Source organism: Ctenopharyngodon idella, chromosome 24, assembly GCF_019924925.1.
Source record: "Ctenopharyngodon idella isolate HZGC_01 chromosome 24, HZGC01, whole genome shotgun sequence".
Lineage (NCBI taxonomy): Eukaryota > Metazoa > Chordata > Actinopteri > Cypriniformes > Xenocyprididae > Ctenopharyngodon > Ctenopharyngodon idella.
Window position 1 is genome coordinate 17895032 of NC_067243.1, and position 27459 is coordinate 17922490.

General features: G+C 37.4%; 1 protein-coding gene across 10 annotated transcripts in view; it reads right to left on the minus strand.

Moving 5' to 3' along the window:
- Nucleotides 1-27459, minus strand: part of cadps2 (Ca++-dependent secretion activator 2) — a 160604-nt gene that overhangs the window by 120797 nt on the left and 12348 nt on the right. For all 10 annotated transcript variants that reach the window (XM_051884053.1, XM_051884052.1, XM_051884050.1 and 7 more), the window contains exon 2: nucleotides 9459-9572. In XM_051884053.1, the coding sequence (XP_051740013.1) occupies nucleotides 9459-9572 (114 nt within the window). The remainder of the gene's footprint in view (nucleotides 1-9458; nucleotides 9573-27459) is intronic.

Genomic DNA, 27459 nt, shown 5'->3' on the forward strand with positions numbered 1-27459 from the left:
TTTCAGGTGCCCAGAAAGCTACTAAAGACATATTTAAAACAGTTCATGTGACTACAGTGGTTCAACCTTAATGTTATGAAGCGAGGAGAATACTTTTTGTGCACCAAAAAAAAAACAAAATAACGACTTTATTCAAAAATATCTAGTGATGGGCGATTTCAAAACACTGCTTCATGAAGCATCGAAGCTTTAAGAATCTTTTGTTTCAAATCAGTGGTTCAGAGTGCGTATCAAACTGCCAAAGTCACGTGATTTCAGTAAACGAGGATTCGTTATGTAATAAGTGTTTCAAAATTTCAGTGGTTCACCACTGGCGGGGTGTGACTTTGGCAGTTTGATACACGCTCCGAACCACTGATTCGAAACAAAAATTTGTAAAGCTTCGAAGCTTCATGAAGCAGTGTTTTGAAATCGCCCATCACTAGATATTGTTGAATAAAGTCGTTATTTTGTTTTTTTGGCGCACAAAAAGTATTCTCGTCGCTTCATAACATTAAGGTTGAACCACTGTCATCACATGAACTGTTTTAAATATGTTTTTAGTAGCTTTCTGGGCACCTGAAAGTGTTAATTTTCTTGCTGGCAATGCAGGCCTCACTGAGCCATCGGATTTTATGAAAAATATCTTAATTTGTGTTCCGAAGATGAACGAAGGTCTTATTGACATGGAACGACATGAGGGTGAGTAATTAATGACAGAATTTTCATTTTTGGGTGAACTCACCCTTTAAGGTGAGGTCACATTTATCATTGCTCTGTGAAATTTTGCAGGCAAAATCCAGACATTTCAACAGGAATCCACACGTTTGGGCGTTTTGAGTGAGGGCTAAAAAAGTTACCCATGCAGATTTCAATCATGGTTATGTTGGTTAGATGAATTTGCCATGCTGACCAACAGAAAGCTGCTTGGTTTGAAAGTGATTCTGTGTGAGCAGTACTTGATACATCACTATGTTATTGAAAATGGACAATGGACCTTTTTTCCCCTACAAAATTTCACCAAAATAATGCTGTGACCGAACTTTAGACTATTAGTCAGCTAGTGCAAGTGGTTCAGACAGGATATATCCAGATTAATCATGGTTTAGAGCCTCTTAGAACTGAGAGCACTGTTTGAATCTCTAAATCCATTTGGACTGAAGATTACTTCAACATAATTTTTCGTTATGTGAAACTGATTCTATCAAGCCACAAGGGCTCTTATTGCCCAAATAATTTCTGAGAAGATAACGTTATTGAAATCAGTTTCATGAATGATACAAAAACTGAACCACCTCTTTTCTAACAAAGTTCCCCCAGCCATTTTATCATTTCAAATAAGCATCCAAGTCAATATAACATTGTTTCTTGGCATTTATCAGTCAGACTAGAGTTTTATATATTCTAAAGAAAAGTAATAGCACACCTCTCCTCAAAGGTGGAATGTAATAGCACACCTTTCTCCAACAAGCCATATGATCTAATGTATCACTCATGACTGAAGTACCAATGAAGCAGGGATGAGATGCACTAAAATGCAAGGTTGGCTTAGGTTTAAGAGTTTGTTTGAATTTCTAAAACAAGTTAAATCAATAGTAATAGCGATGCATGCCTTGAGGGGTGACGGGGTAAAATGTCTCACCAAGGGCATAAAAATCTTTGTAGCTTTCCAACTCAAGGGTGACCGCTACATGAAATCTCACCTATAATCTTTATATTAGCATACCTGAACTTTAACCATCAGGCTGCTACCACCCATATGGTGCCTAATCATGACTTATACATTTTATTAGTCCGTAATGGGAAGGTTGATGTCATTATTGATCAAAATGAGACTATGGCAACATATTGATGCTGCACACAATGAAAAGCAGTCATAGTCGATAAATGGCAAAGGCTGAGGACAGAAGATAAAAATGGCAGCTCTTCTGTTCACACACAATAGCTCTATTATAATAATTGAAGATGATTTGACAGGTCCTCAAGAGTGTAATAAAAGGAAGTGCATTCTGAAGCAGTGCGTTTCTGAGCTTAGTGCCTGTACAGAGCAGCTTAACTTGCAAAAAGCAAGCACTAAACATCTCTTTATCAGTCCTTTATCAAAAACAAACAACATACAGGATCTGCAAATGCAGGTTGTTAAGGGAGATGGAAGCTTGTGGGAAATAATAAACAGGCTAAAGGAAATATTTTAGATGGCTGGAGGATTAAAAAAAAAAAAAAAAAAAAAAAAAAAAAAAAAGATGTATAAATAAAATATGAAAACAGCAGAATTTTCCCTGTATTCTCAGACTAAGGCCTGAATTCCAATAGAAAACACTGAAAAATAAGTAAATAGATTCATATATTTTGAAATGTAAATAAATTTAAAATGATTAAAAGTAAAATACAACAAAAAAGTTAAATAATTTTTTTTACTGTTTATGTTGCTATTGTTTTTTATTCCCTATTGTAAGATATATCCAAGTGAAACTGCCTCTCGAACAAGAAAAAATGTAGGGCGGGACTTGATTTTGTCCATGGGGAATTGATTGGATCATTGTCATTTACTATTGCTGTGATCTCATGTGATTGACAGGATGTCCCGCCCTCATTCCAGTAAACACATCATCAGAGAAGAGATATCTTGGCAAAAGGGAGAGGAAGTTATTTTGATTAAAGATTATGAGGGCACATGAATTTAAAAAAAATGACTGTGTGCATAGATACAGCAATATTCCATAAAAAAATGTGACCCTGGACCACAAAACCAGTCATAAGTCGCACAGGTATATTTGTAGCAATAGCCAGCAATACATTGTATGGGTCAAAATTATCGATTTTTCTTTTATGCCAAAATTCATTAGGATATTAAGTAAAGATCATGTTCCATGAAGATATTTTGTAAATTTCCTACCGTAAATATATCAAAAATATATTTTTGTAAGTAATATGCATAGCTAAGGACTTCATTTGAACAACTTTAAAAGTGATTTTCTCAATATTTTGAGTTTTTTGCACCCTCAGATTCCAGATTTTCAATAGTTGTATAGTGGAATAGTTGTATCTCGACCAAATATTGTCCTATCCTAACAAACCATACATCAATGGAAAGCTTATTTATTCATCTCCTTTAGATGATGTATAAATCTCAATTTCAGAAAACTGACCCTTATGACTCTTTTTTTGGTCCAGGTGTAGCAGACTTCAAGTGGTAACCTCTAGACACCACGGAAACACAACCACACCACAAATGGGATGATGGATGCAGATGGATTTATTCCTTAAACAGAGTAGCGTGAGGCAATATTAGTATACACAGACATCAGAAGGCCTACTCTCTCATTCCTCTGCTTCTCCGTTCCCATACACTGTGCATCTCAGCGCGAACGCTGACATTTGTAAAAGTTAACATTCAAATATGCTGTAAACTCATAGGAATGCATGTAACGTGTACTATAAACTCTAAATTACATTAAACTCTGATTGTTAAATCACTGTGTACAATAAAGTTCTTCTTTTGGCACAAACACACTGTGTCACTGCATGAGATTATACCACAAGGCAATTAGTATAGAGATTGCCTCTTAAGTACACATGCATTCCAAATCAATTCGCAAATAAATTCAAATTACAAAATAAACATTTAAATTAATAATAAACAGAGTAGCGTGAAGCAATATTAGTATACACAGACATCAGAAGGCCTACTCTCTCATTCCTGCATGGAAAGATACACGTGCAACCGAAACAGTAAATTTAACACTGTTAAAAGTACCACTTTCAAGGAAAATACGCTAATCACACGGATACAAGTTATGACAGAAACTCTTAACAGTGTTTTAACATCATAAATGTAGCGATTACGTTATAAAGAGACAGTTAATGCAAGATACATGAGAGAGAGAAAAACTACCTCTGCTTCTCCGTTCCCATACACTGTACGTCTGAGCACGAACGATTAAAGGAGAAGCGATACATTTCCCTTCGGTGTCTCACTAATTAAGGCCCCACCTACAACAATTGATAGGAACTCCCGATCGGAGCCATTGAAAATAGAACTTAATAAAAATGAATTTAATACAAGTTTTGCTGAAGTTAACTAAATTTACAGAACATTTCTCCTTGGAGATGAAAAAATATCAAATTAAACAGATGTTTTAGTCAACTGGCTACACAGGGTCACAAATAAGATGTCAATTTTGATTTCATGGTGACTTGAAAAGCTGTTGACCTCTTTTTTACGACCACTGAGCACGGAACAATCCAAAGGCCAAACCAAAGGCTCTGAACTATCTCAGACCTGTAGTTCCTCTTGGTTTTGGCACTTTCAGCATCAGTGGGATGCTCCCACGTCTTGCAGACCCACTAAAAATATCTCAGCGGAGAGGATGATATCTGCAGGGACTAATCCTACATCTTTAATTCACAGCACATTCTGTCAAAGTGGCAGGCAGCTCCTGCTTGACTGACACGCTAATGAGAGTTATGACTACACCGTGAAGATGAGAGCTATTTTTTGTCAGAAATGGCATTTTTAATCACTCTTAAGAAAGAGTGTAGAACCTCTTTTGAGGATTTTACATTACTTATAGCCTCACAAATCATGTGACCCTGTATGATCCATGAACAAAGTCTCACTTTGCACCAAAAAACCAAAGTGTGGATCTATTTTCCACACAATAATTAACATATTGTTTAGGGGAATCACTCTCATATTTAAATATGATTGTTTGTGTGAAAGCTCCAAGATATAATAGGTCACGTGGTAAGTCCTCATTAAAAGCATGCGTGTTTGTGATGTATGAGGTCTTCAGAGTTGATCTCAGTCCTGCTTGGCTTGGGTTACACTAATTGACAGTGATTCTGCATTCTGTTGCTTCAGTAAATGGTTTAAAAGAGTTGAGTTAAAGAATAACTAAATGCTTCAATTTGAGCCTAGTCCACTCACACTGAAGTACTGACTATTAAAACATTAAACACAAAAGGAAATGGGGAGAAGAAGGAAGAAATAATATTATAGTAGCTCGAAAGTTTTTCAAATGATTAAGTATTGACCATCTGATAAACTGAACATGTTAATTTGCTCTTATTTACACCAGTACCAAATAGTTACTACTAAGAACGAAGATGCAAAAAAGCGAGATGTGTTCTCTGACATCATACGGTTAAACATAGTGGAAAATACGCTCGTGTATTATACGAGAACCTCGTATTGATTCAGTCACACGTGACCCTGACCAGTGATGTACCGGAGTTCATATAAGCTCCTGTTTAAGTCATGGTCTGTCTCTTTGTCATTCTTGCAGAGAGATCTCCTTCGAGCAAGCACAGTTTGTTGGGCTGACATTAGTCTCGCATAGCCAGACCTTCAAACTGAAGGCAGAGGTCTGGACTCTATCGCAGCTTTCATTGGCCAAGGACCGCCCAAGATGACGTTTGACTGACATGTAACACAACCAATCACAGTTCGTTTTGTTCAGAATCATGTTTAGGGGCGTGAAAATGTAAAGTCGACATCCCTGCAATAACAGACCGGCATGCATCTAATAAATTATTCATTCAAGAACGTTGTGCAAGTTTACTACAACAATGGAGCCGCGAACTTCACATACATTTGAAATTCCAGCATTTTGTTGGATTAGTCATACAGTATATCCTGTAGAATTCAACCAACAAGATGACGACTTCAAAAATCCTGAAGTGTTTCCAGTTAAGTGTGCCATATGCATCAGACGTTCAGCCAACGGTCCGTGGGCATGATGTCTGAGGGTGAGACTAGACTGGCATTAGCTCCCCGGTACAACTATGTCTTGACACATTTAAAACTTTAAAGCTTAACCTTGGAATGGATACATAGCTGGATTTGTACAGGCTCCCCGCGGGAGCTCAAATGCGGATTTTATCTGACTTAAGGGCCCATTGGATATTCAGGGTGTCATGTCAGAGGGATCTCCAGTGGTATTCAGGTAAGCAGTGTAGAGCTCATTGGCTACCCATCCTTTACCTCGCAATGAACCATCAGTTATCTTTCTCACTGGCTGCTTCGGATTCCTTGGTTGAGCCTGAATAAGGGCACTTTTCCTTATTAAAAGACTCATCGAGGGCTCGGACGAGAGCTCGGACCTCCGTGGTGCTGAACAATCAATAGTTTTTTCTTTACAAGATATACTGAAGATGACACTAGCCAGATTGAATCTGAACCCAACTTTCCTAGTTCTGGGTCCTTCAAACCTTCTGCAGCATCCAGTTTCTTGGCCAGAGGATTTCTTGATGCCGATTTGCCTCGACTTTACGGATGAAGTTGCTTCTGCCTTCTGTTCATCCCCGGTAGCTAGACCGGGTCAGGTGGCGTGTATGTTGGCGCCGATGGCCAAAGCACAAAAGATGGGTCTTGGTAGCATGGCTCCAGTGGACACATGTATATCTTCCTGGGTAGTGCCCCCGATGAGGCCCTCAAACCAAATCTTCGATATCCCTATCCAGAATGCAGATGTACCAATGACCTGTTGGTCAGGGTTTATAATACAGTTTCAGGGTTTAGCCAGATGGGGAATTCTTTAGCCCACTTGATGCACCTTGCACTTCATTCATCTATGACTAATGCCTTCACTAAAGCTGTTAAAGGATTAGTTCACTTCAGAATTAAAATTTGCTTATAATTTACTTACTCCCATGTCTTCCAAGATGTCTTACTTTCTTCAGTCAAAAAGAAATTAAGGTTTTTGAGGAAAACATTCCAGGATTTTTCTCCATATAGTGGACTTTAACGGTTACCAACGGGTTGAAGGTCCAAATTGCAGTTTCAGTACAGCTTCAAAGGACTCTACATGATCCCAGCCGAGGAATAAGGGTCTTATCTATCGAAACGTATCGAGCATTTGTGGTTAAAAAGTATATAAATTTTTATTTTTTTTTAGAAAATGACCGATTGCTTTGCTATAAGACCCTTATTCCTCAGCTGGGATCATGTAAAGCACTTTTGAAGCTGCGTTGAAACTGCAATTTGGACCTTCAATCCATTGGTAACCATTAAAGTCCACTATATGGAAAAAAATACTGAAATGTTTTCCTCAAAAACCTTAATTTCTTTTCAACTGAAGAAAGAAAGACATGCATATCTTGGATGACATGGGGGTGAGTAAATTATCAGAAAATTTTAATTCTAAAGTGAACTAATCCTTTAAGTACACATTCTTGAATCTTTGTCCTTTATTTTGATTTTCAAAGAAATTTTTTTTGCTTCAAAACAAACTTTATAATGTGATTCACCTCGTAGATACTCGGCTTGGTTCATGGCTTATAACTCTTCAATGAAGAGTTTTTAAAATCCCCATGGGAAAAATGAATAGGAAAAACACTTCCAGAACCAAGGCCGCAGTCACTGTTGCACTCTATACAGGTTGCATGAATGCCCCTTTTTACTGTCTGCACTGGATGCAACAAAACTAGTGATAAACTAACCAATAACTGACTTCTCAGTGCAACACCTATCAGACATTTCTTGCTACTCTTCATCTTCTAAACAATGAATGACAACACACTCCCAGTGTCCACAAGTTCCTAGTGAAACACTGCGGCGTATGCCACAAAAAACCCACAGGACCCAAAGAGATGCTTTGATTTCTGCACGATGGCCAGTGAATGACAATTTGGAACTTTGATCAGCCAACCCAGAGTCCTCGGCACATGCTTGAGCAACTATCAGACCAAACTTCAAAGAGCTGCTTTCCATCCAGTGCAATTAATAGAGTGGAGAGTCAACTGATATGACATGATGATCCTATTAGGACGTGATAGGCATGTCCTGTTCTAAAAGAAAAAAGAAATTAAGATAGAGAAAGTGATGAAAGCAAGAAAGAGGGTGATTGACAACGAAAGACCTAAAAAGGTAAAAACACTGATTCGAACGGCTTGTTGTACATTGATGCGGTCTTATTCAGCGGACCATCTGTGTGCCTGTTTGTTATTCTCTGGAAAAATTGCATGCGTCTTCATACCATTAAACAAACATGAAAGACATGAATAAAGATAAAAAAGTGAGTGTGTAAAAGAAAAAAAAACAGCGCAGAGGGAGGTAAAGTAATTTAACAAAGCCCACTTGAGCAGCAGTCCACACAAAGAATTCAGCCAATCAATTTTCAATAATTTATCAGCTGACCATAGTACAAAGCCCCAGGCTTTTCTTCTGCAGATACAAAAAAGAAACTCTTATAGGATCTGGGATTTTTGTAGGTCAGTTCAACAGCTCAAAAAAAAATTTGCTCCTTTGAAACTTCTTCCAAACTTCATTTATAATCTTTCAACCAACCACTAAAGAGAAGGAATCTTAGTAGACAAAATATAACAAAAATATTATGTCTACTAAGAATGGCAGTGAAGTGACACAACTGACCTTTATAAAACGGTTAGTTCCTGTCCTTGATTCTGATTGGTCAATAACTGTTTTATTCACGATAAAACACGGCTATGACCGCTTCACCCAACGGTTCTGTGAATCACTACACAACACCCTTAGCAACTACTCTTAGCAACGTAAACGGTTTGTTCTCAGTTGATATTGTTCATTGAAGCTTACTGTATTACGTAGAAGAGTACTGTGAGAAAGAGATCGATTGAGCGAGTTTATTACCTGCATTCAGATTTACCATTTTCCTTCAGGTCAGTCCTATGTTCATAATAAAAAATCTGTTTAAATGTCCGATGTATTATCTTGTCCTTTTAACAGTTAAGGGGTTTTCCCGTGACTGACAGCGCTAGTCAAAGCATTTGTCAGTTAAGTCTTGTTCCGTTTTCACAACAATTCAGTCTTTTCAATATAAAAGTCTTCGCTACTGACTGACTCAATCATAAAGACAGTCTTTGCCGCCATCTAATGGCGTAATAATGTAACTTCTGTTGCTGTTTACGGTCAGGGACTATTTTTCCGGCGGAAGGAATGCTTTAGTGAAAGTTTACTTCATAAAAGTTGCATTGATATATATTTTTGGCTTTAATATTTGTATTGTGTGGTAACCGTTTTATAAAAGCAATAAGGTACTCGAAGGCTAGTGCTGTATCGTAAATAAGTCACGGCTGAAGGGGTTGCAGGCACTCTTCTTCTTATTAGACTTATTCACGATACAGCACAGCCTCTCGTACCTTATTGCTTACATAAGTCACATGTCTATGACAGCATAGTGGATGTAGCACGTCCTGATTTATTTCATACGACATGCATAAATACGTGATAAAACAATTTAACGGTCGAGCGTTCGTTCCTCATTGAACGTAGTACCTACTAAGACATTATGCACTTTCGGACACCACTTGTTTGAAGCCTGTATAAATAAAGCAAGTGCCCACCAATGCAGACACACAACACAAAGACAATAATTCGATAAACTCAGAATGACAACATGAAAAACGGGTCACTTCAACTATAGACACTTTGGCCACATTGTAATGGCCGCACACGTTGAAAGTAGTAAATATGATACAGAAATTAACTTCATTCTTGCCTCATAGTAACTGCGCACAGCGTTGCAGAAAGCCTCATCGGCGACAATCTGTGTCTCTCCTTTCAGGAAGGCCTGGAAACGCTCCTTTACCACCTGTAACTGCTGCTTGTTTAGCTGAGAAAAGAAAAGAGAAAAAACAAGAGTTTACTAAAGATGTGATCAGTGGCATCACTTCTCATTTATTCAGCAAAAAAAAAAAAAAAAAAAGAGATAAATGACCACAGAAGAAGAGAGTTTATAATAATGCTTAATACAGCACCTCTTCTGGTAACACTAAGAATGCGATGCAGTGCTGTTGAGCATGCGTCAATATAAAAATGCCATTTTCTGCTAAATTGATATTTTTTTGTAATTGCAATTCACTAGTAAAGCACATGGAAATGGCTTTCCATAAATACAAATATCCTCATTTTACTCATATGTATTCATGAATGTTTTTTCCCCATTATTGATGTTTTGGTTATGAATAATGAGGGGAAAAACACAATTATTTTCCCATCCTTTAATGTGCTTCCAAAGCTGATGTAAAATCAGCAGGAAGTGTGGAACAAATGCATCCGTAATGTTTTAGAGGAAAAACATCTTTATTCAAAATAGCGATTTAAAAAAAAAAAAAAAAAAAAAAAATGTTTTCTGCTTGGAAAAAAAACATTAGTCATACCCTTTGATGTTGTTTGGAGGGGATTATTTCCAATCAAATTTACCCACAGTGAACATGAGAGGAGGTTGCTTCAGAAATCAGGACTATTAACTGCTTTTCTTAGTCATAATCATAGTTATGATTCATAAATTGACATCCAGGTTGGCCATTTTGAAAACCGACTTTGGCACAGACCTTGTCTTTGTTTGGAAATTCCTAAACAGAAGGAGCCGTCAAGTAACAAAACACAAATACATGAGCAGGCAGTTTGTATCCCACCCCAAACGCAGTTTAAACAATCTATTCAAAAAAGTTTTTTTTTTTTTTTTAATATTTTTATTCAGGAAGAATTAAATTGATTAAATACATTTATAATGTTTCTATTTCAAATAAATGCTGTTCTTTTAAACTTTCTATTCACCAAAGAATTCTGAAAAAAACATCATACAAAAATATTAAGCAATAATAGCCTAACTGTTTTCAACATTGATAATAATAAGACATATTTCTTGTGCAGTACATCAGCATATTAAAATGTTTTCTGAAGAATCATGTGACACTGAAGACTGGAGTAATGCTAAAAAATTCAGCTGTGTCATCACATGAATAAATTATATTTTACAATATACTAAAACAGAAAAAACAGTTATTTAAAATTTCAATAATACTATTTCACAATATTACTGTTTTTACTGTAGTTTTGATCAAATAAATGCAGTCTTGGTGAGCATAAGAGACCATCTTACTGACACCAAACTTTTGAACAGTATGTACTTTTTGGTGTATAACAAGATTTTCACCTACATATTTTAGGTAGAAAATGCTGATACATTGTACGAAGTGTAAACAATGCATAAAAGTCAGCTTTGTTTGCAAATAAAGCATGTAAATAATGCACAATTTCAAGTACACAGTCATGCCACAAATCACTCCTGAAGGACACAGGTAATTCTTCTTCATAAATGGTCTTTTCAGATGTAAAGCGCTATTATATTACCATTTTTAGCAAATTCAAGATACAACGTAATAGAACACAAAACGATCATTGACCCTGACCATGATCGTGAAAAGCAGTGGAGTTTTGTAGCAAACTGCTCTGTTTATTTTCCTTCCTGTGAGATACATGGTGAGCTCTCAGGCTAATGTAACAGATGAAATATGCTACGACTGTCAAAGGTTTTAAAACCACTGTAAATTCTAATATTCCCACCGAGTTGTAGCAACCTACGAGACATCCTTGATTTGATGGCATGAATCTCTTAGACATCTAAAGTTATGCCTTGTGAAGTCTTTGAATTAGCATTCTAGCAGACATCCGTTTTTAAATACAAACAGATCCCATGCTGATTCAAACACATAGCTGGTGTTGTTTATCATGTTGTGAATATGTTCTTGGTTGCGGTGCTATTAGCACTTTAACCAGAGATGGTCATTAACAAGTGCACTTGTTTGTGACATCAGCACAGCAACAGCATAGCGCTTGCATCTCCTCCATGTAGCGCTCGCTGTCTTCTCGCTTTCAATGGCTTATTCACTTTCTGTTCTGTTGTGATTGATTCGGCCTTGTCTCTTCGTGAGACAGTCATTCAGTCTCTCGTTTGTAAGGCAATGCTCAAGGGTGTCGACAGCCTCACTCTAATATCCCTCACACCGGCATGGAGTGAGTGGCAAAGAAAAAAAGTGTGCTAGCATCATTGATAACCATGATATTTAAAAATTAAATATTGATATTATGTTAATACTACACGTATGTTAAAGGATTAGTTCACTTTCAAATGAAAATTAGCCCAAGCTTTACTCACCCTCAAGCCATCCTAGGTGTATATGACTTTCTTCTTTCTGATGAACACAATCTGAGATATTTTAATAAATATCCTGACGCATCCGAGCTTTATAATGGCAGTAAACAGGGGTCACGAGTATGAGCTAAAGAAAGTGTCTCCATCCACATCCATCCATCATAAACGTACTCCACACAGCTCCGGGGGGTTAATAAAGGCCTTCTGAAGCGAAGCGATGCGTTTGTGTAAGAAAAATATCCATATTTAACAAGTTATGAAGTAAAATATCTAGCTTCCGCCAGATCGCCTTCCGTATTCAAGTTACGAAGAAAGTGTAAACTGGCGTCACCGCAGTTACACTTTTTCCCCGTAAGTTGAATAGGAAAGGCGTAGGATGTTGCGTAAGCATTTTGAACTGCAAGAGTTTTACACTTTCTTCGTACGCTGAATATGGAAGGGGATCTGGCGGAAGCTCGATATTTTACTTCATAACTTGTTAAATATGGATTTTTTTTTTTTTTTTTTTTTTTTTTTTTACACAAACACATCGCTTCAGAAGGCCTTTATTTACGTCCCAGAGCCGTGTGAAATACATTATAAAGCTTGCGTCAGGATAATTATTAATATATCTCTGATTGTGTTCATCAGAAAGAAGAAAGTCATATACACCTAGGATGGCTTGAAGGTGAGTAAATCTTGGGCTATCAGAAAGACTAGCATGTTTAATTTTTTTTTCCGGTCCACCATGATAGGTTTCATCACATATGTGACGTTGACCAATAGGACTACAGAAGCTCTTCTGTACACAGATTTCAAACATGGTGAAATGAAAGAGAAATGATAGTATTGGCGCTGCAAGGTTTAATTATGCAATGGAGGAAAGTTTCGTGGAGCTATGGCAACAATACTCTTGCCTTTATGTTTCCTCGAGGGATTACCGTGACTGAGTGGAAAAAAAGATAAATGCTGGCGAACGATAGCAGTGGCGCTTCAGCAACCTGGTGTGAGTACTGAAATTAGCATTAAGCTAACACACCGCTTCGGTGTTTGACTTCCAGGAACAAAAGTGTAAACAGTCAATAGTTTCACCTTCTCAGTGATATCATGCATGTCATTAAAGACGGCAAACTATGATTGGTCGGGAAGCAGTGTGTAGTCGGACATGTTCCTTGTCCACGACAAGAATTTAGGAGTCAAAAATCGCATAATCTGACACAGTGATTATCATAACAGACAAAAATATTGTGTAGTCTGAACACGGAATAAGACTGAGAGTGAATCAGATAATCATCAGATCATTTCATGAACCAAACTCCAAGAAATTCCGACAATTTCTGACACACCTGAGCTCTTCAAACTTGTGCTACTGCTGATCTGGATGGAGTTAAAGCTAAAATCACTGGACATAGCATGTCACTAGCATGTCACTCAAAATCACCAACTCTCACTGAAAACGAATGACTTCTAGTTACTACAAGAAGCTGAATGACAGTGACAGTGCAGTCATTACAGTATTTTCTCACAAAATCTGGTGGTGGCCTTGAGTCTGGTTGCTGTCAGAGCTGATATAGTTTGCTGTGAAGGTGGTTTTTCAAGGGTCTCCGGTAGGGAAAATGAAATGAAGTTCCAAACGTAGGTTTGGGAGGAGCCTAAACATTCAGTCCTGTCAATCATCATTACATGCGTACTATATAAGCTACAAACACTGCGTCATCCCATTAACAATTTTTTACGGCAAACCTCCTCCTCACCGTCTCCTCCTCTAATTCTCTTTCCTCTTACGTGCAGTTCCATAGTTGGGGGAGTTTTAACTCAGAGCTCGAGCCGAGTTTGAACAAAGGTCTTACAGAACACAAATTAAGATATTTTTTTATAAAATCCGATGGCTCATGAAGCCTGCATTGAGAGCAAGTTAACCTAGACTTTCAAATGCCCAGAAAGTTACTAAAAACATATTTAAAACAGTTCATGTGACTACAGTGGTTCAATCTTAATGTTATGAAGCGATGAGAATACTTTTTGTGCACCAAAAAAACTAAATAATGACTTTATTCAACAATATCTAGTGATGGGTACTTTCAAAACACTGCTTCATGAAGCTTCACGATTCTTTGTTTCGAATCAGTGGTTCGGAGCGTGTATCAAACTGCCAAAGTCACGTGAACCATTGAAATTTCGAAACACTTGACGTAACGAAGCCTCGTTTACTGAAATCACGTGACTTTGGCAGTTTGATACATGCTACGAACCACTGATTCGAATTTTCACTTCACACTTTCTTTCATTTTTGGGTAAACTACCCCTTTAACTGTCAAGGCTGAATGGGCAGGCGAACTCATGAAACTGGCATTTAGTCGCACTTATATAGCTGCTATCTGTACATAGTGATATACAGTGGACAAAGATTTTCACTACATGATTATTGTGGCCAAAAGAATTCACAAGAGTTTCACAATTCACAATTGGAGTTTTCCATGAGGGCGAAAAAGTTTACCACACAGATTTCACCTACGTTCTAGTTAGTCATGTAAATATCGTTCTAACCAACAGAAAGCTGCTCAGTTTGAAAGTGACATTTGTGTGAGTTTTACACAATTTACAATAGAACTTTTTTGCATTTTACTGAAATTTTGCTAATGTGACCTCACTTGTAACAATATTAGTGCAACATCTTAAAAAAAAAAAAAAAAATGTTATCAGTCAAATTCATTTTTAACTTTGTTTACTGCATTTCCCCTCTTTTGTAGCCATTGAATCACGCTCAAAATACAAGCGTAAAGAGACAGAGAGTTTGTAACCAGTTTTTCAAAAGCAAGTCTAAAAAGCCTTGAACTACCTGATTGATGGAGAGGTTTTCAAACGAGAAAGACAGAAATGAAAAGTTTATTGGTTTGTGGCTCTAATAGGAAAATCTCTCAAATGGTAACTGTAGTGGGCGAAAACATTTTAGCCTAACAGTTCAGGTTTACTCTAGTTCACACACCCACCCAGAAAACACAACATAAGTACTTAATAAACATCATTAATGCTCCCAAAGGGAGTCTAAGGGGGGTGAGACCACCTCGCTTATGTACACAGCTGCTCACTTAGTACATTACTGGGAGTTACTTTTTGTTTCTTTTGCTATTATATCAAAAGCCTGTTGTTCACATTGTCTCCATTTTCTCGTTCTTAATTTATTTTTCTTTTGTTCTTCTTTCTCACATTCTTCCATCCATGGTGTTTTGCTTTTGCCACTCCCTGAGCAACCCCTTCACATCGTCATGGCAACATCATCCACTGCGTGGCAAGAGTCGGCTTCCAAGGACCAGCCTGGCTGCAGCAGTAATTCAGCTGCAGCAAGTCGCTTTCTATTTTTCTACAACAGTGCCAATCATTAAACGACTACTACTGTAGCTGCCAGCATTCATTAATAAGTAAAAGACATTCAATCATCTTTTGAACTAGAAATATGTATGAAGTATATCAAGGTAAGAAGTCAAAATGCTACAACAGAATTAAAAGCTATTAAGAGGGTGTATTAATCATAAAATTATCATCATCATTTACTCACCCTCATGTCATTCCAAAACCTGTATGACTTCCTTTCTTACATGAAACACAAAAGGAGAAACTCTGACAAATGTTTATACTTTCCCATACAACTAAAATATGCAGTGACTAAAGCATATAAAACAACAAAAGTGACAAAAAAAGCACCATAAAAGTGTAACTTGTGCACTACATTCAAAGTCTGTCAAGTCACATTATACCGACGTGTGAGGAAAAGACTGAAATAAGCTATGTATCCATATTAAACTTCTGGCCAACACCGGCAGCCTACAACAATGAAACACTGAAACACTTAAAACTAAAATTATTCATTTTGGATTCCACAAGTGAATTTAGGCATCACAACATTATAGTATAATGTAGAATATGAAAAATAGATATTTATTTTGAGATTTGCTAAAGATTTAACTGTGTAAAATTAAAAATCATTAGTGTTTTTAATGATTAAGTAAATGTTATATGACAGGTAATCTAAATATAAAAATAAAGAAATCAAATATAATATAAAATATAATAAAAATAAGTAATGAAAACATAAATAAGCAATAAAAAAAATTTGGATCAACATATGGACAAGCAAATGATGACTACATTTTCATTTTTGGGTGAATTGTTACCTTCAAGGAACTAAATTGATGACTTGATCATGATTTACAGTGGCAATTTAAACTGCCATGATTTACAGTGATCACTGTAAAAAAAAAAAAAAAAAAAAAAGGTAACTTTTCCTTCATTCCAACAAATCATGTGTCATGAGGCTCAAGCAAGTAAGTCCACAAGGCCGTAAGGGAACAGGTGTCACCTGGCACTCTCCTCCCAAGCCTTGACAAAACATACACCCCTCCTACTAATCAAACACACACTCACCACTCCTTCAACAAACATGCCATAATGCATCTCTTCACTGAAACACCAGTATGTGATATTAGATAACACTTTTACAAAACAATTTACATACAAACATCAAATTAAGGAGGTAATATTAGAGCTAGGAGATTTCTTTTACATCCAGGACATCCATTACTGTTCAGACTATGTTCAAAATAGAAAACTAGTGTACCATTTAAAACAAACTGCACACTATGTACAGCATCCTGCCAACTATTTAAGTATGTAAAAATATGTGTTTTAAATGTTAAATGTCAAACACTATGCTACACTGTTGTCACTTGATCTCATGATCTCATGATCTCATATGACTTAAGGTGCAAGTTTAATTTCATGAATGGCCTCCATCTTGGAAATGCAAAAGTGTATTTATTTATTATCTATGTTTTCCCATTTTTAATTTCATATATTATATATATATATATATATATATATATATCTTATATATATATATATATATATATATATATATATATATATATATACACACACACACACACACACAGGTGCTGGTCATATAATTAGAATATCGTGAAAAAGTTCATTTTTTTATTGTAAATTATTTAAAAAAATGAAACTTTCATATATTCTAGATTCCCTACATGTAAAGTAAAACATTTCAAAAGTTTTTTTTTTTTTAATTTGTTGATTAGAGCGTACAGCTAATGAAAGTCCAAAATCCAGTATCTCAAAATATTAGAATATTTACATTTGAGTTTCATTAAATGACAATCCCTACAGTATAAATTCCGGGTATCTTTTGTTCTTTGAAACCACACTAATGGGGAAGACTGCTGACTTGGCAATGGTCCAGGAGACAATCATTGACACCCTCCACAAAGAGAGTAAGTCACAGAAGGTCATTACTGAATGGGGTGGCTGTTTACAGAGTGATGTATCAAAGCATATTAAATGCAAAGTTGACTGGAAGGAAGAAATTGGGTAGGCAAAGGTGCACAAGCAACAGGGATGACCGCAAGCTTGAGAATACTGTCAAGTAAAGCCGATTCAAACACTTGGGAGAGCTTCACATTGAGTAGAATGAAGCCGGAGTCAGCGCATCAAGAGTCACCACACTCAGACATCTTCAGGAAAAGGACTACCAAGCCACTTCTGAACCAGAGACAACGTCAGAAGCATCTTACCTGGGCTAAGGAGAAAAAGAACTGGACAGTGAACAGTGGTCGAAAGTCCTCTTTTCAGATAAAAGTAAATTTTGCATTTCATGTTGAAATCATGGTCCCAGAGTCTGAAGGAAGACTGGAGAGGCACAGAATCCAAGCTGCTTGAAGTCTAGTGTGAAGATTTGGGGGGGGCGTGACGTCTGCTGGTGTTGGTCCATTGTGTTTTATCAAGTGCAAAGTCAATGCAGCCATCTTCCAGGAGATTTTGGAGCACTTTATGCTTCTATCTGCTGACAAGCTTTATGGAGATGCTGATTTCCTTTTCCAGCAGGACTTTAGCACCTGCCCACAGTGCAAAAACCACTTCCAAGTGGTTTGCTGACCATGATATTACTGTGCTTTATTGGCCAGCCAATATGCCTGACCTGAATCTATGGGATATTTTCAAGAGAAAGATAAGAAACAGTCGATCCAACAATATACAGATGATCTGAAGGCTCAATAGTGCCTCAGCAGTGCCACAGGCTGATCACTTCCATTCCACACTTCACTGATGCAGTAATTTGTGCTAGGAGCAAGTCATTTGCTGTAATATGTCCTGCCGATCAAGTATTGAGTGCACAAAAGAACATACTTTAAAGAACTTTAACTTTTCTGTTTTGCAAATCCATTTTTTGATTGATCTTAGGAAATATTCTAATATTTTGAAATACTGGATTTTGGACTTTCATGAGCTGTACGCTCTAATCATCAAAATTTAAAAAAAACTTTTGAAATGTTTTACTTTACATGTAGGGAATCTAGAATATATGAAAGTTTCATTTTTAAAAATAATTTATAATAAAAAAATTAACTTTTTGATGATATTCTAATTATATGACCAGCACCTGTATAAAGCACTTTCAACAATCTAGTGCAGCTGATAGTACTTCACTTGTGGGATACAGCATCCAGGTCTGTTGTACACTGCACATTTTGGCAAATTAAGTTGATTATTAAAGTATCCCATATATACAAAAATATGCATACTATTGGCGCTTTTCCACTGCGTGGTACTATGCGGCTCGGTATGGCACGGCTTGGCTCGCTTTACTTTCGGTTTGCTTTTCCATTGCAGTTAGTACCGCTTCAAATTGGGTGGGATTATAGACTAATCGTATAGTTGCGCCACCTCTACTAACATGGATCCGCTCCTCGTCTACCAAAGAGTCTGCACCTTGTCTACTGACCACAATACAGCCATTTCTTTTTTCAAGCTCGTGCGACAGTCGTTTAAAGCAAGTCATTTCGCAAACAAATGATACTGCGGTGGCTGTTACTGACTATTTAAATCTAGTGGGTTTGGTGTCTCGTGTTTCAAATCCAATGACGCTGGTAGTGACGATTCTCTCTGGCCAATCAGTGATCTGCAGTGTTTGCACGTCACATTTAGTATCGGTACGGCTCGCTTGGAACCTCAACTGAGGTGGTACTATTTAAGCGAGCCATACCGAGCCGTCCCATGCAGTGGAAAAGCGTCAAAAAGTGAGCCATATCGAGCCGTACCGAACCAAATCATGTAGTGGAAAAGCACCATATGTGCAGTATACTAGTATATACTTCAAAAATAGCAAGAGTCAGTGTTGGGGAAAGTTAATTTTAAAAGTAATGCATTACAATATTGCGCCGCTCCCTAAAAAAAAAGTAACTAATTGCGTTACTTAGTTACTTTTTATGGAAAGTAATGTTACATTACTTTTGCGTTACCTTTTCTCATCTGGGCTGGGCTGTTTGTTTGTTTTTATGACAACAAAGAAGTTCTATTTTTGGCAAATATAAAGGCCCTTTCACACCAAAAGTGAAATGAATAAACCAGGTCTTACGGGTTCCACACCCGTAAGACCTTCGTTCATCTTCGGAACACAAATTAAGATATTTTTTGATGAAATCCGATGGCTCAATGTCACCGAACCTCTAAAGATCCAGAAAGGTACTCAAAACATATTTAAAACAGTTCATGTGACTACAGTGGTTCTACCTTAATATTATAAAGCAACGAGAATACTTTTTGTGCGCCAAAAAAAAAAAAACAAATCTTTTGTTTTGAATAAGTGATTCGTGACATGTATCAAACTGCCAAACTGCTGAAATCATGTGACTTTGGCAGTTTGATACACACTCCGAACAACTGATTCAAAATAAAAGATTCGTAAAGCTTTGAAGCTTTTTGTTTTGATATCGTCCATCACTAGGTATTGTTGAAAAGTCGTTATTTTGTTTTTTTGGCGCACAAAAAGTATTCTCGTCACTTTATAATATTAAGGTTGAACCACTGTAGTCACATGAACTGTTTTAAATATGTTTTGAGTACCTTTCTGGATCTTGAGAGGTTCGGTGGCATTGTTGGCAATAGAGGCCTCACTGAGCCATCGGATTTCATCAAAAATATCTTAATTTGTGTTCTGAAGATGAACAAAGGTCTTATGGGTGTAGAACGGCATGATGACAATTTTCATTTTCGGGTGAACTAACCCTTTAAATATATAGTATATTTGTTTAATTTAATATATTTAATTATTGCAGGTTTGTGCAATATTCTGAGATTGTATTTCACTTTTTATTCATTTTGAGGAATACTGAATCTGTTTTTGTGCAAGTGAGATGAGTAAATGCATGTTCACATTTAGTCTAGATCTACGATAATAATTACTCTTGATTTCTCTCAACATGGGGACAGGAGAGGAGTCATTCAATAAATGGGAAAACAAAGGAACTTGCATTAATTATTTGAAAAAGTAACAGATATGTTGTTGTAAATTTAAGAGTAATGAGTTACTTTACTAGTTACTTGAAAAAAGTAACTGTAATCTGATTACGTAACTCAAGTTACTTGTACTGCGTTACCCCCAACACTGGTAAGAGTAACATACAATGTAGTAGTATGATATTCTGAACACAGCCTAGGATTTAAACGTACCCTGCCATTACTAAAGACTCACAAGAGGGTTAAATCTGACCTTGTTAGGGAAAAACTATTTAGACCAAATAGAACCTACCAATTCCTCCGCTCTCTAAAGTCATCATATACACTCATGGCTACATGTGATTGAGTTTTTCTAAACAAACATCTAAGCCTAGCAAATCCTATATGAATCAACAGGCAAAAAGAAAGAGAGAGAGAAACAAAGAGAGCAATAAAGAGTGTGAAGAGAACGTGTGTATGTGTATATGACAGTGATTCCCACCGGCACCATTGGGAGCTAATGGAGAAGAAACGCTGCAGACATTTATCACAGAACAACATGCAGAGCTAACAACCCTGATGGCTGCTCCTGTCTCTGCCACGAGCCTTTGTTCAAGCCCATTAGTGGAAACATATTGCAAAATGGCACCAAATAGCCACTCAAACCAAAGTGTGCCTAACATACAGGTTTGTAGTGTTGCAATCCTTAATATTTGAGGGCAACAACCTAACTTTCTAAAAGATCTGCACACTTGCTCTCTAAGTGAAAGTCATCACCATTTTCCATAAGAGACCTACGGTCAGGAAGGAAATTCTCTGTTTATTCAGCCAGTTCCTGTTATTGTATAATAGAGGTCTTCATTTGGGGCCTGTCCGTGATTAAAGCCAACATAAAACTGCATTCTCAACCTCATTTAACTTCTGTAATGTTACGTATTTCGAAAAGAAACAATGTTCAACAAGAAAAAAGAAAAACATTTTATCCAATAGAAATTGATTGGTCCATAAAAACAGAGTTTCCAAACCTTCTACAGAGTTTACAGTCGATTGTGGAGAACTACTCCCCTCCTGAAACGCCACCGGGAGCCATTTTTAAAAAGACTTTCTGACCAGGAAGTGGAGCATGAAAGTTCAAGTGCTCCCTTGTGAGCGTCTAAATGCTAACACCTTTTTTGAAACCAACTTTTTGCTATTATTTCTATTATTGTACAATATATGTACCTAACTGTATACATTAAAACTAGCAAGCTTTAAAATACTGTGTTGACTTTTTCCAAATAAGGCTAAATGAACTACATTAGTTAATATTAACCAATAACCTGTACAGCCAACTTGCCACAGCCAAAAAGCAAAAGTTGTTTTTAGAAGCGGAGCCCTTTCAAAAAAAAGAATACCAATATGTTTTTCTGTGAAATAACATGCTCAGATGAGCACATTAAGACCAGGAAAAGTAAACATTGTCAAATCTGATTTCATATTGACTTTACAAAACTCAAGTAGGACAGAATTCAGAAGAATAGGTGGGAGTGACTTGTAAAGAGAAAGTTAAAGACATTTACAGAGAAAAAGTGACAGCAGGGAACAAAGACAAAGATCAGACATTCAGACGAGACAAGCGACGGGCTGAATGATATTGAAGATAGAAAATAAAAGAAAAAAAGGAAAACATCTCCCCATGGCTATTCTTTCAAAGATGAGAGGGTTACTAAGTAGTGGCACAATTAGGTTGCAGTTGATGGAGACACTACATGAAACAGAATAGCACTCCAGGCCAGCAATAAGAACCAGACTCAAATTATAGGAGCCCACACAAATGCCTGCCTGAAAATAGCTCAACCGGTAGAATGTAGTGGGTGGATAACCACAAAAGAAAGCACCAAAATCCTTTCACGAGCAGCACCATGAGTAGGTATTAAACAGGTATATATGTACTACCTGTCATAGCTCACAATTTGTCATGTCATATCAAATTATCCTGACAGTTCTGTCAGTGGTCTGACACATGGATGTGGACAGGAGATGATGTGTTGACAGACTGGCACTGAAGCTTGCTTGAAAACTCCTCCGGAAATCCAAACGCTGTCAATACGTCTGCCTTTAAGGGTTAGTTCACCCAAAAATGAAAATTCTGTCATTATTTACTCACCCTCATGTCGCTCCAAAACCTGTAAGACCTTCGTTCACCTTTAGAACACAAATTATGATATTTTTGATGAAATCCGTGAGCTAGCTTGGCCTCCGATAGACTGCAACACAATTACCATTTTAAGGCCCAGAAAGGTAGTAAAGACATCATTAAAATAATCCATGTGACTGCAGTGGTTCAACCTTAATGTTATGAAGCGATGAGAATACTTTTTGTGCGCAAAAAACAAGCAAAAATAACGACTTTATTTAACAATTTCTTCTCTTCCCTGTCAGTCTCCTACACAGCTGACGTAGTAAACACAGTGCAGAGCTTCCGGGTTCTACGTCAGAACACTGGCTCATTATTGGCCGGCTCCTGCGTCAGCATCACACACGTCGTGCGTCGTGCTGCTCACGTTAACAGCGTCGGCCAATGATGAGTCGGCGTTCTGACATAGAACCCGGAAGCACTGCACTGTGTTTACAACGTGATCAGTGTAGGAGACTGACAGGGAAGAGAAGAAATTGTTGAATAAATTCGTTATTTTTGTTTGTTTTTTGCACACAAAAAGTATTGTCACTTCATAACATTAAGGTTGAATTACTGTAGTCACATGGGCTATTTTAACAATGTCTTTACTACCTTTCTGGGCCTTGAAAGTGGTAATTACATTGCAGTCTATCGGAGGCCGATAGTCTATTTGCAGTCTATTTGTGTACCGAAGATGAACAAAGGTCTTACGGGTTTGAAGTGACATGAGGGTGAGTAATTAATGACAGAATTTTCATTTTTTGGGTGAACTAACCCTTTACGTCAAACCAATTTTGTCTATCTAAAACCGAAGTTTACTTTTTTAGGTAAGATAGTCTTCTTGCAAAGTGTTTGTCCCTTCCTATTGCATCCATCATCTGCTAAGGCAAAAACACAGATTCCTCATGTCATGTTTGGATCTCACAGGTCCTTTCCCACGGGAACTCACAGTGAAGGAGCTGTGGGTAGCAGCAGGGGAGAGGGACCACGGAGCAGCTCGCTGTCCTACAGGTCTGTCACGACTCCTGCTGCCCTGAAGCTCCTCTCTGCTCAACGCTGATAAAGAGCTGCATGCTGTGTGTGAGTGTACGTTTACACACCCACGCCATGTTTTCAGCTGTTCCTGCTTATTTCCGAACCCTCACACTGCTTTGAGAATGTGTCATAACTTGTTGAGGGAAGTAAACAAGGTGTTCTGAAGGTTCTGCGCTTGTCAGTTGGACTGACGCGATCGAGTCATGTTGACTAAATCTAGGAGTCTCAGATACAACCCATCAGAAAGCTTGGCGCATCTATCCTTTTTTGTCATCTTTACACTAGTGGGTGGAGAAAGAAAACTTGTTGATTCTGTCTGTGGCCTTTTTCCTTGGTTGTTGATTCTGAAGGTGCAATTTCATATATATGTGAAAAAGAGGCAGTGAGAAATGGAGGTACAGTCTGTTCAACATGTTCAACCGTCCTGCTGTGTACCTGGATGTCAATAGTTCTGCTGACAGTTCCAGTGGACAACAAATCATGGGTTGTGAAAATTAGATTTGACCAAGCACCTTGAGACAGTACAACAAACCAGACTTCTACCCCAACTGTCTTGTTTTGGTTGCCGTCAAATTAAATGCATCATCTACTCTGACTAAGGGCTTTTTTTTTTTTTTTTTATAGGTAATCCAGTGGGACTTGTGGAATTATTGTAGCTGGGCACACTACTCATTTTAAGAGTGGACAGCATTCAAATCTCTGCTTATTAGTTTACAGCATCTCAGCACCAGAGAATGTCCCTCGTTTGAAGTGATATATTGGCATGCTGTCTCTCAAGGGTACGTAGGTGGGTGACTGACTGAAGTGCATTTATCTGCATACAGATGTCCTTTATGGGTGATTGTTCGTTTTCACCTCCTCTCATTCAACAGCATCCGCTTGCTCAATCTCTACACTCCTCCTCGCTTTCCTTTTTCAGCCCCCATTCTGCACTGAGTCACACAAAACGTGAGGCAGAAGGGAAGAGGGAGCTTCCGGCATCCTCAGGCAAAATGCTGGCAAGTCTGAGAACCGTAGCCCAGATAAGGAGCTTGCAATTATGCTTTTGACCCGGTCCCTTGACAAGCTCTTCTTCATCCTTGCGATCTCGACCTTCTGTCACTCTTTAAAGTGGCCGAGTCAACCCCTCAATCTCCTGATCTCTAACATATCTCAAGCCCTCTCTGAAGCCTTGAATTTCCAGCTCTTTACTTAATATGAGCAACAGACTCAAAGCTCTCCACTTCACATCACTACAATCACCAATGAGATCTGTATTAAATATAAAGGAGGAACAAGAAAAGGAAAGGTTTGAGATTCTTGAATTGATATATATTTTGATGGTCTCACAAATAGCTAGAAACAGGAGACCAAAAGTAATAACTCACAAATGAAAAAGCTGATACAAATGATATTTGGCCATTTTGAGATGATTGAATTTTAAATATGTGAGTGTACAAATGAGATTTGAAAGCTACATGGAGGGCAAGACACAAAGCCGTTGCATTGACTACATTTATGGTGAAAGAAAAATCTACTGATAACCTTGTCAATAGATAATTCACATTTTTCAAATATTTTAATGAATTTAAAAAAAGACCCTCTGTGGTGAAAATCAAGTTTTTAATGTTGTTTATACGTCTATGTGGTGTTTTTAATATGCCTTACTACAAACCATGTGCAAATTCATAAGTCAAACACCACTGATGAGTATTTTTTCCTTAAAACTGCAGTGAACCAAAGACAATCTCAAACCCGCAGTTTGAAATCGCTGGTGTTTCTTACGTCACACACTACCTTCTAACCAATCACGTCAACGTGTAGGCAGGCTTTAGCATATCATTAACTAAACAGTGGAGTCTCAAGAGAAGCCAGGTTATCACAGTATATTTTACTGTTGATATGAAAAATTTTGTACATTTAGCAATATAGTGGGTGAATTATGTATATGATGTATATTATGATGTTATGATGAACTATACACCTTTCTCCACTTACGTTCTAAGTTGTTCAAAGGACACTGATTTTTAGAAGGCAGACTGAGATGGTGAACAGGAACATTATTAGCTGTTTGATAATGTAGTCAAGCAAAAGGCTAAATCATATTAATTACCTTTATGTGTACGACGTTGTAAAGAGTGATACCATTGTGGAGCATTTATTTAACTAAAGTTGACCGAGTGGATCTCTGAGCTGATGTGCGTGAGTGGAGGCGGGGCTAATTTGCATTATCATGGGTCTACATACACTAAATGAAGCGAGGGTGTAGAGTTACATTCAAGCTATTTCAAGGCATGACGATTTTTTTTTTTTCACAGGAAAAAAACTTTTAAATATGTTATTTTGGTGATCAAAGATTTAAGTTTTAAGGGATAAAATTATTGACTACAGGGGGACTTTAAGGTAAATATTGGGTCAAATAATTAATTTTACCAGTAATTGAAAAGAATAAAACATTTAAATTAGCTCTCAACCCCTAAAATTTTAAAGTTGAAGTCTAAAAAAAAACATGCTCACATGCAAGTGAATTGCCATCTAACTATGGGCACAACCATTCATAAAAGAACAGTTTAAAAAGTACTGTAACACACACACACACACATACATACACACACACACACACACACACAATTGAATCATAGAATAGTGCAAGCTGATGGATAAAGCATGAAAGTTAGAATGATCGCTTATATAAAGTGTCATTCCCAATTACACACAAAAGGATCTACCGAACCAAGCACGATTCATTCAATCAGTAGTGGAAACACACACATAAAGGACATGCCTGGGAACCTGGTTAATGATGTTTTAATACTGTAAGATCTTTATATTTAATCCAATATTCTCATATTGCCATATTTGAGTCCTATTCTATGCACAAAAACAACAAGAGTGCAAAGTACACCATATCATGAAGCTACCAGTAGGAAAGCTTCAGTTTTGAGACAACAGGTGTTCTGGGAGCAGTTTGTCCAATTAAATGAGCATTTGCTTCTTTACTGCAGCTGTTTAGCTATGATTTATTCAGTATACAGTCTATGAAATTGCTCTTCTGAGTTGTGAGAAAGTGAGAATTTCAGCAGATACTCTGATCCCATTAACCAAATTCTGGCGAATCTAAATAAAAGACTAAGGGTGCTTTCACACCTGAGCATTTGTTTCAGAACCTGGCACGTTTTCTCCATTGGTTTAGTTCATTTAAGCATATGTGAACAGAGCAATCGCGCTCAGATCTGCACCAAAACAATCGCTCCAACACCGCCTGAATGAGGTGGTCTTGGCTCGATTGCAGAGAACTCTGGAGCGGCTCACTTGAGATGTTAAAGCAATCCAACCCAATGGACCAACGAACCAAATGTATCATAATTCATAATGGGAAATTTGTTATATAAAAAGCAGTAGTGTCTGATTCTGTGAGTGAGCACATTAGTTACTGTTGTTGAAAACCAAACAGCTTAAATTATTGTGTAATTGCGCTTCTCCATGTGAGAATGCTGTCCTGACGAAGCCTTGATTCTGACTCTACCTGCATTATAACATTCGTATAGTGTTTGCTTGCGTCTCGACACAGTTAGCCTACTAGACAGTGCTGAGAGATTCAGAGAGAGCGAGTTTGAATTTAACAGTGGGAATGACGGCTACATTCATATAGTGTTTGCGTGTGTCTCGACAGTTACAAATAAAGCCACGATAAGCTCATGAAGTGAACTTGTCAATCATTTTGATGGATGACGCTGAAAAAACTGACCAATAAGAGGACAGTTGTACTCGCATGTGACTTGCATAAACATTTTGACACGCTTTGAAATGTTGCCTTGTGAAAGAGAAAATGCAACAAATTTTGTCCGTTTCAGAACAAAACAAACAATCCTTAGGTGTGAAAGTGCCCTAACACTGACGCAAAGTACAAACCTTGTCAAATATGAAGCTGCCATTGGCTGTGACTAAATAAGAAGCAACACACTTGGATAGCATGTTACAAACCCTATGGGCATCATTAGAGGGAGATTCTGACTGACTGAAACCATTCAAGAAATAGACCAAGGTTTAATGGGGATGGAGGATGACGTACAGATATCCAGATAACATTATATACCGGACAAACAATTCATTAATGTCGAC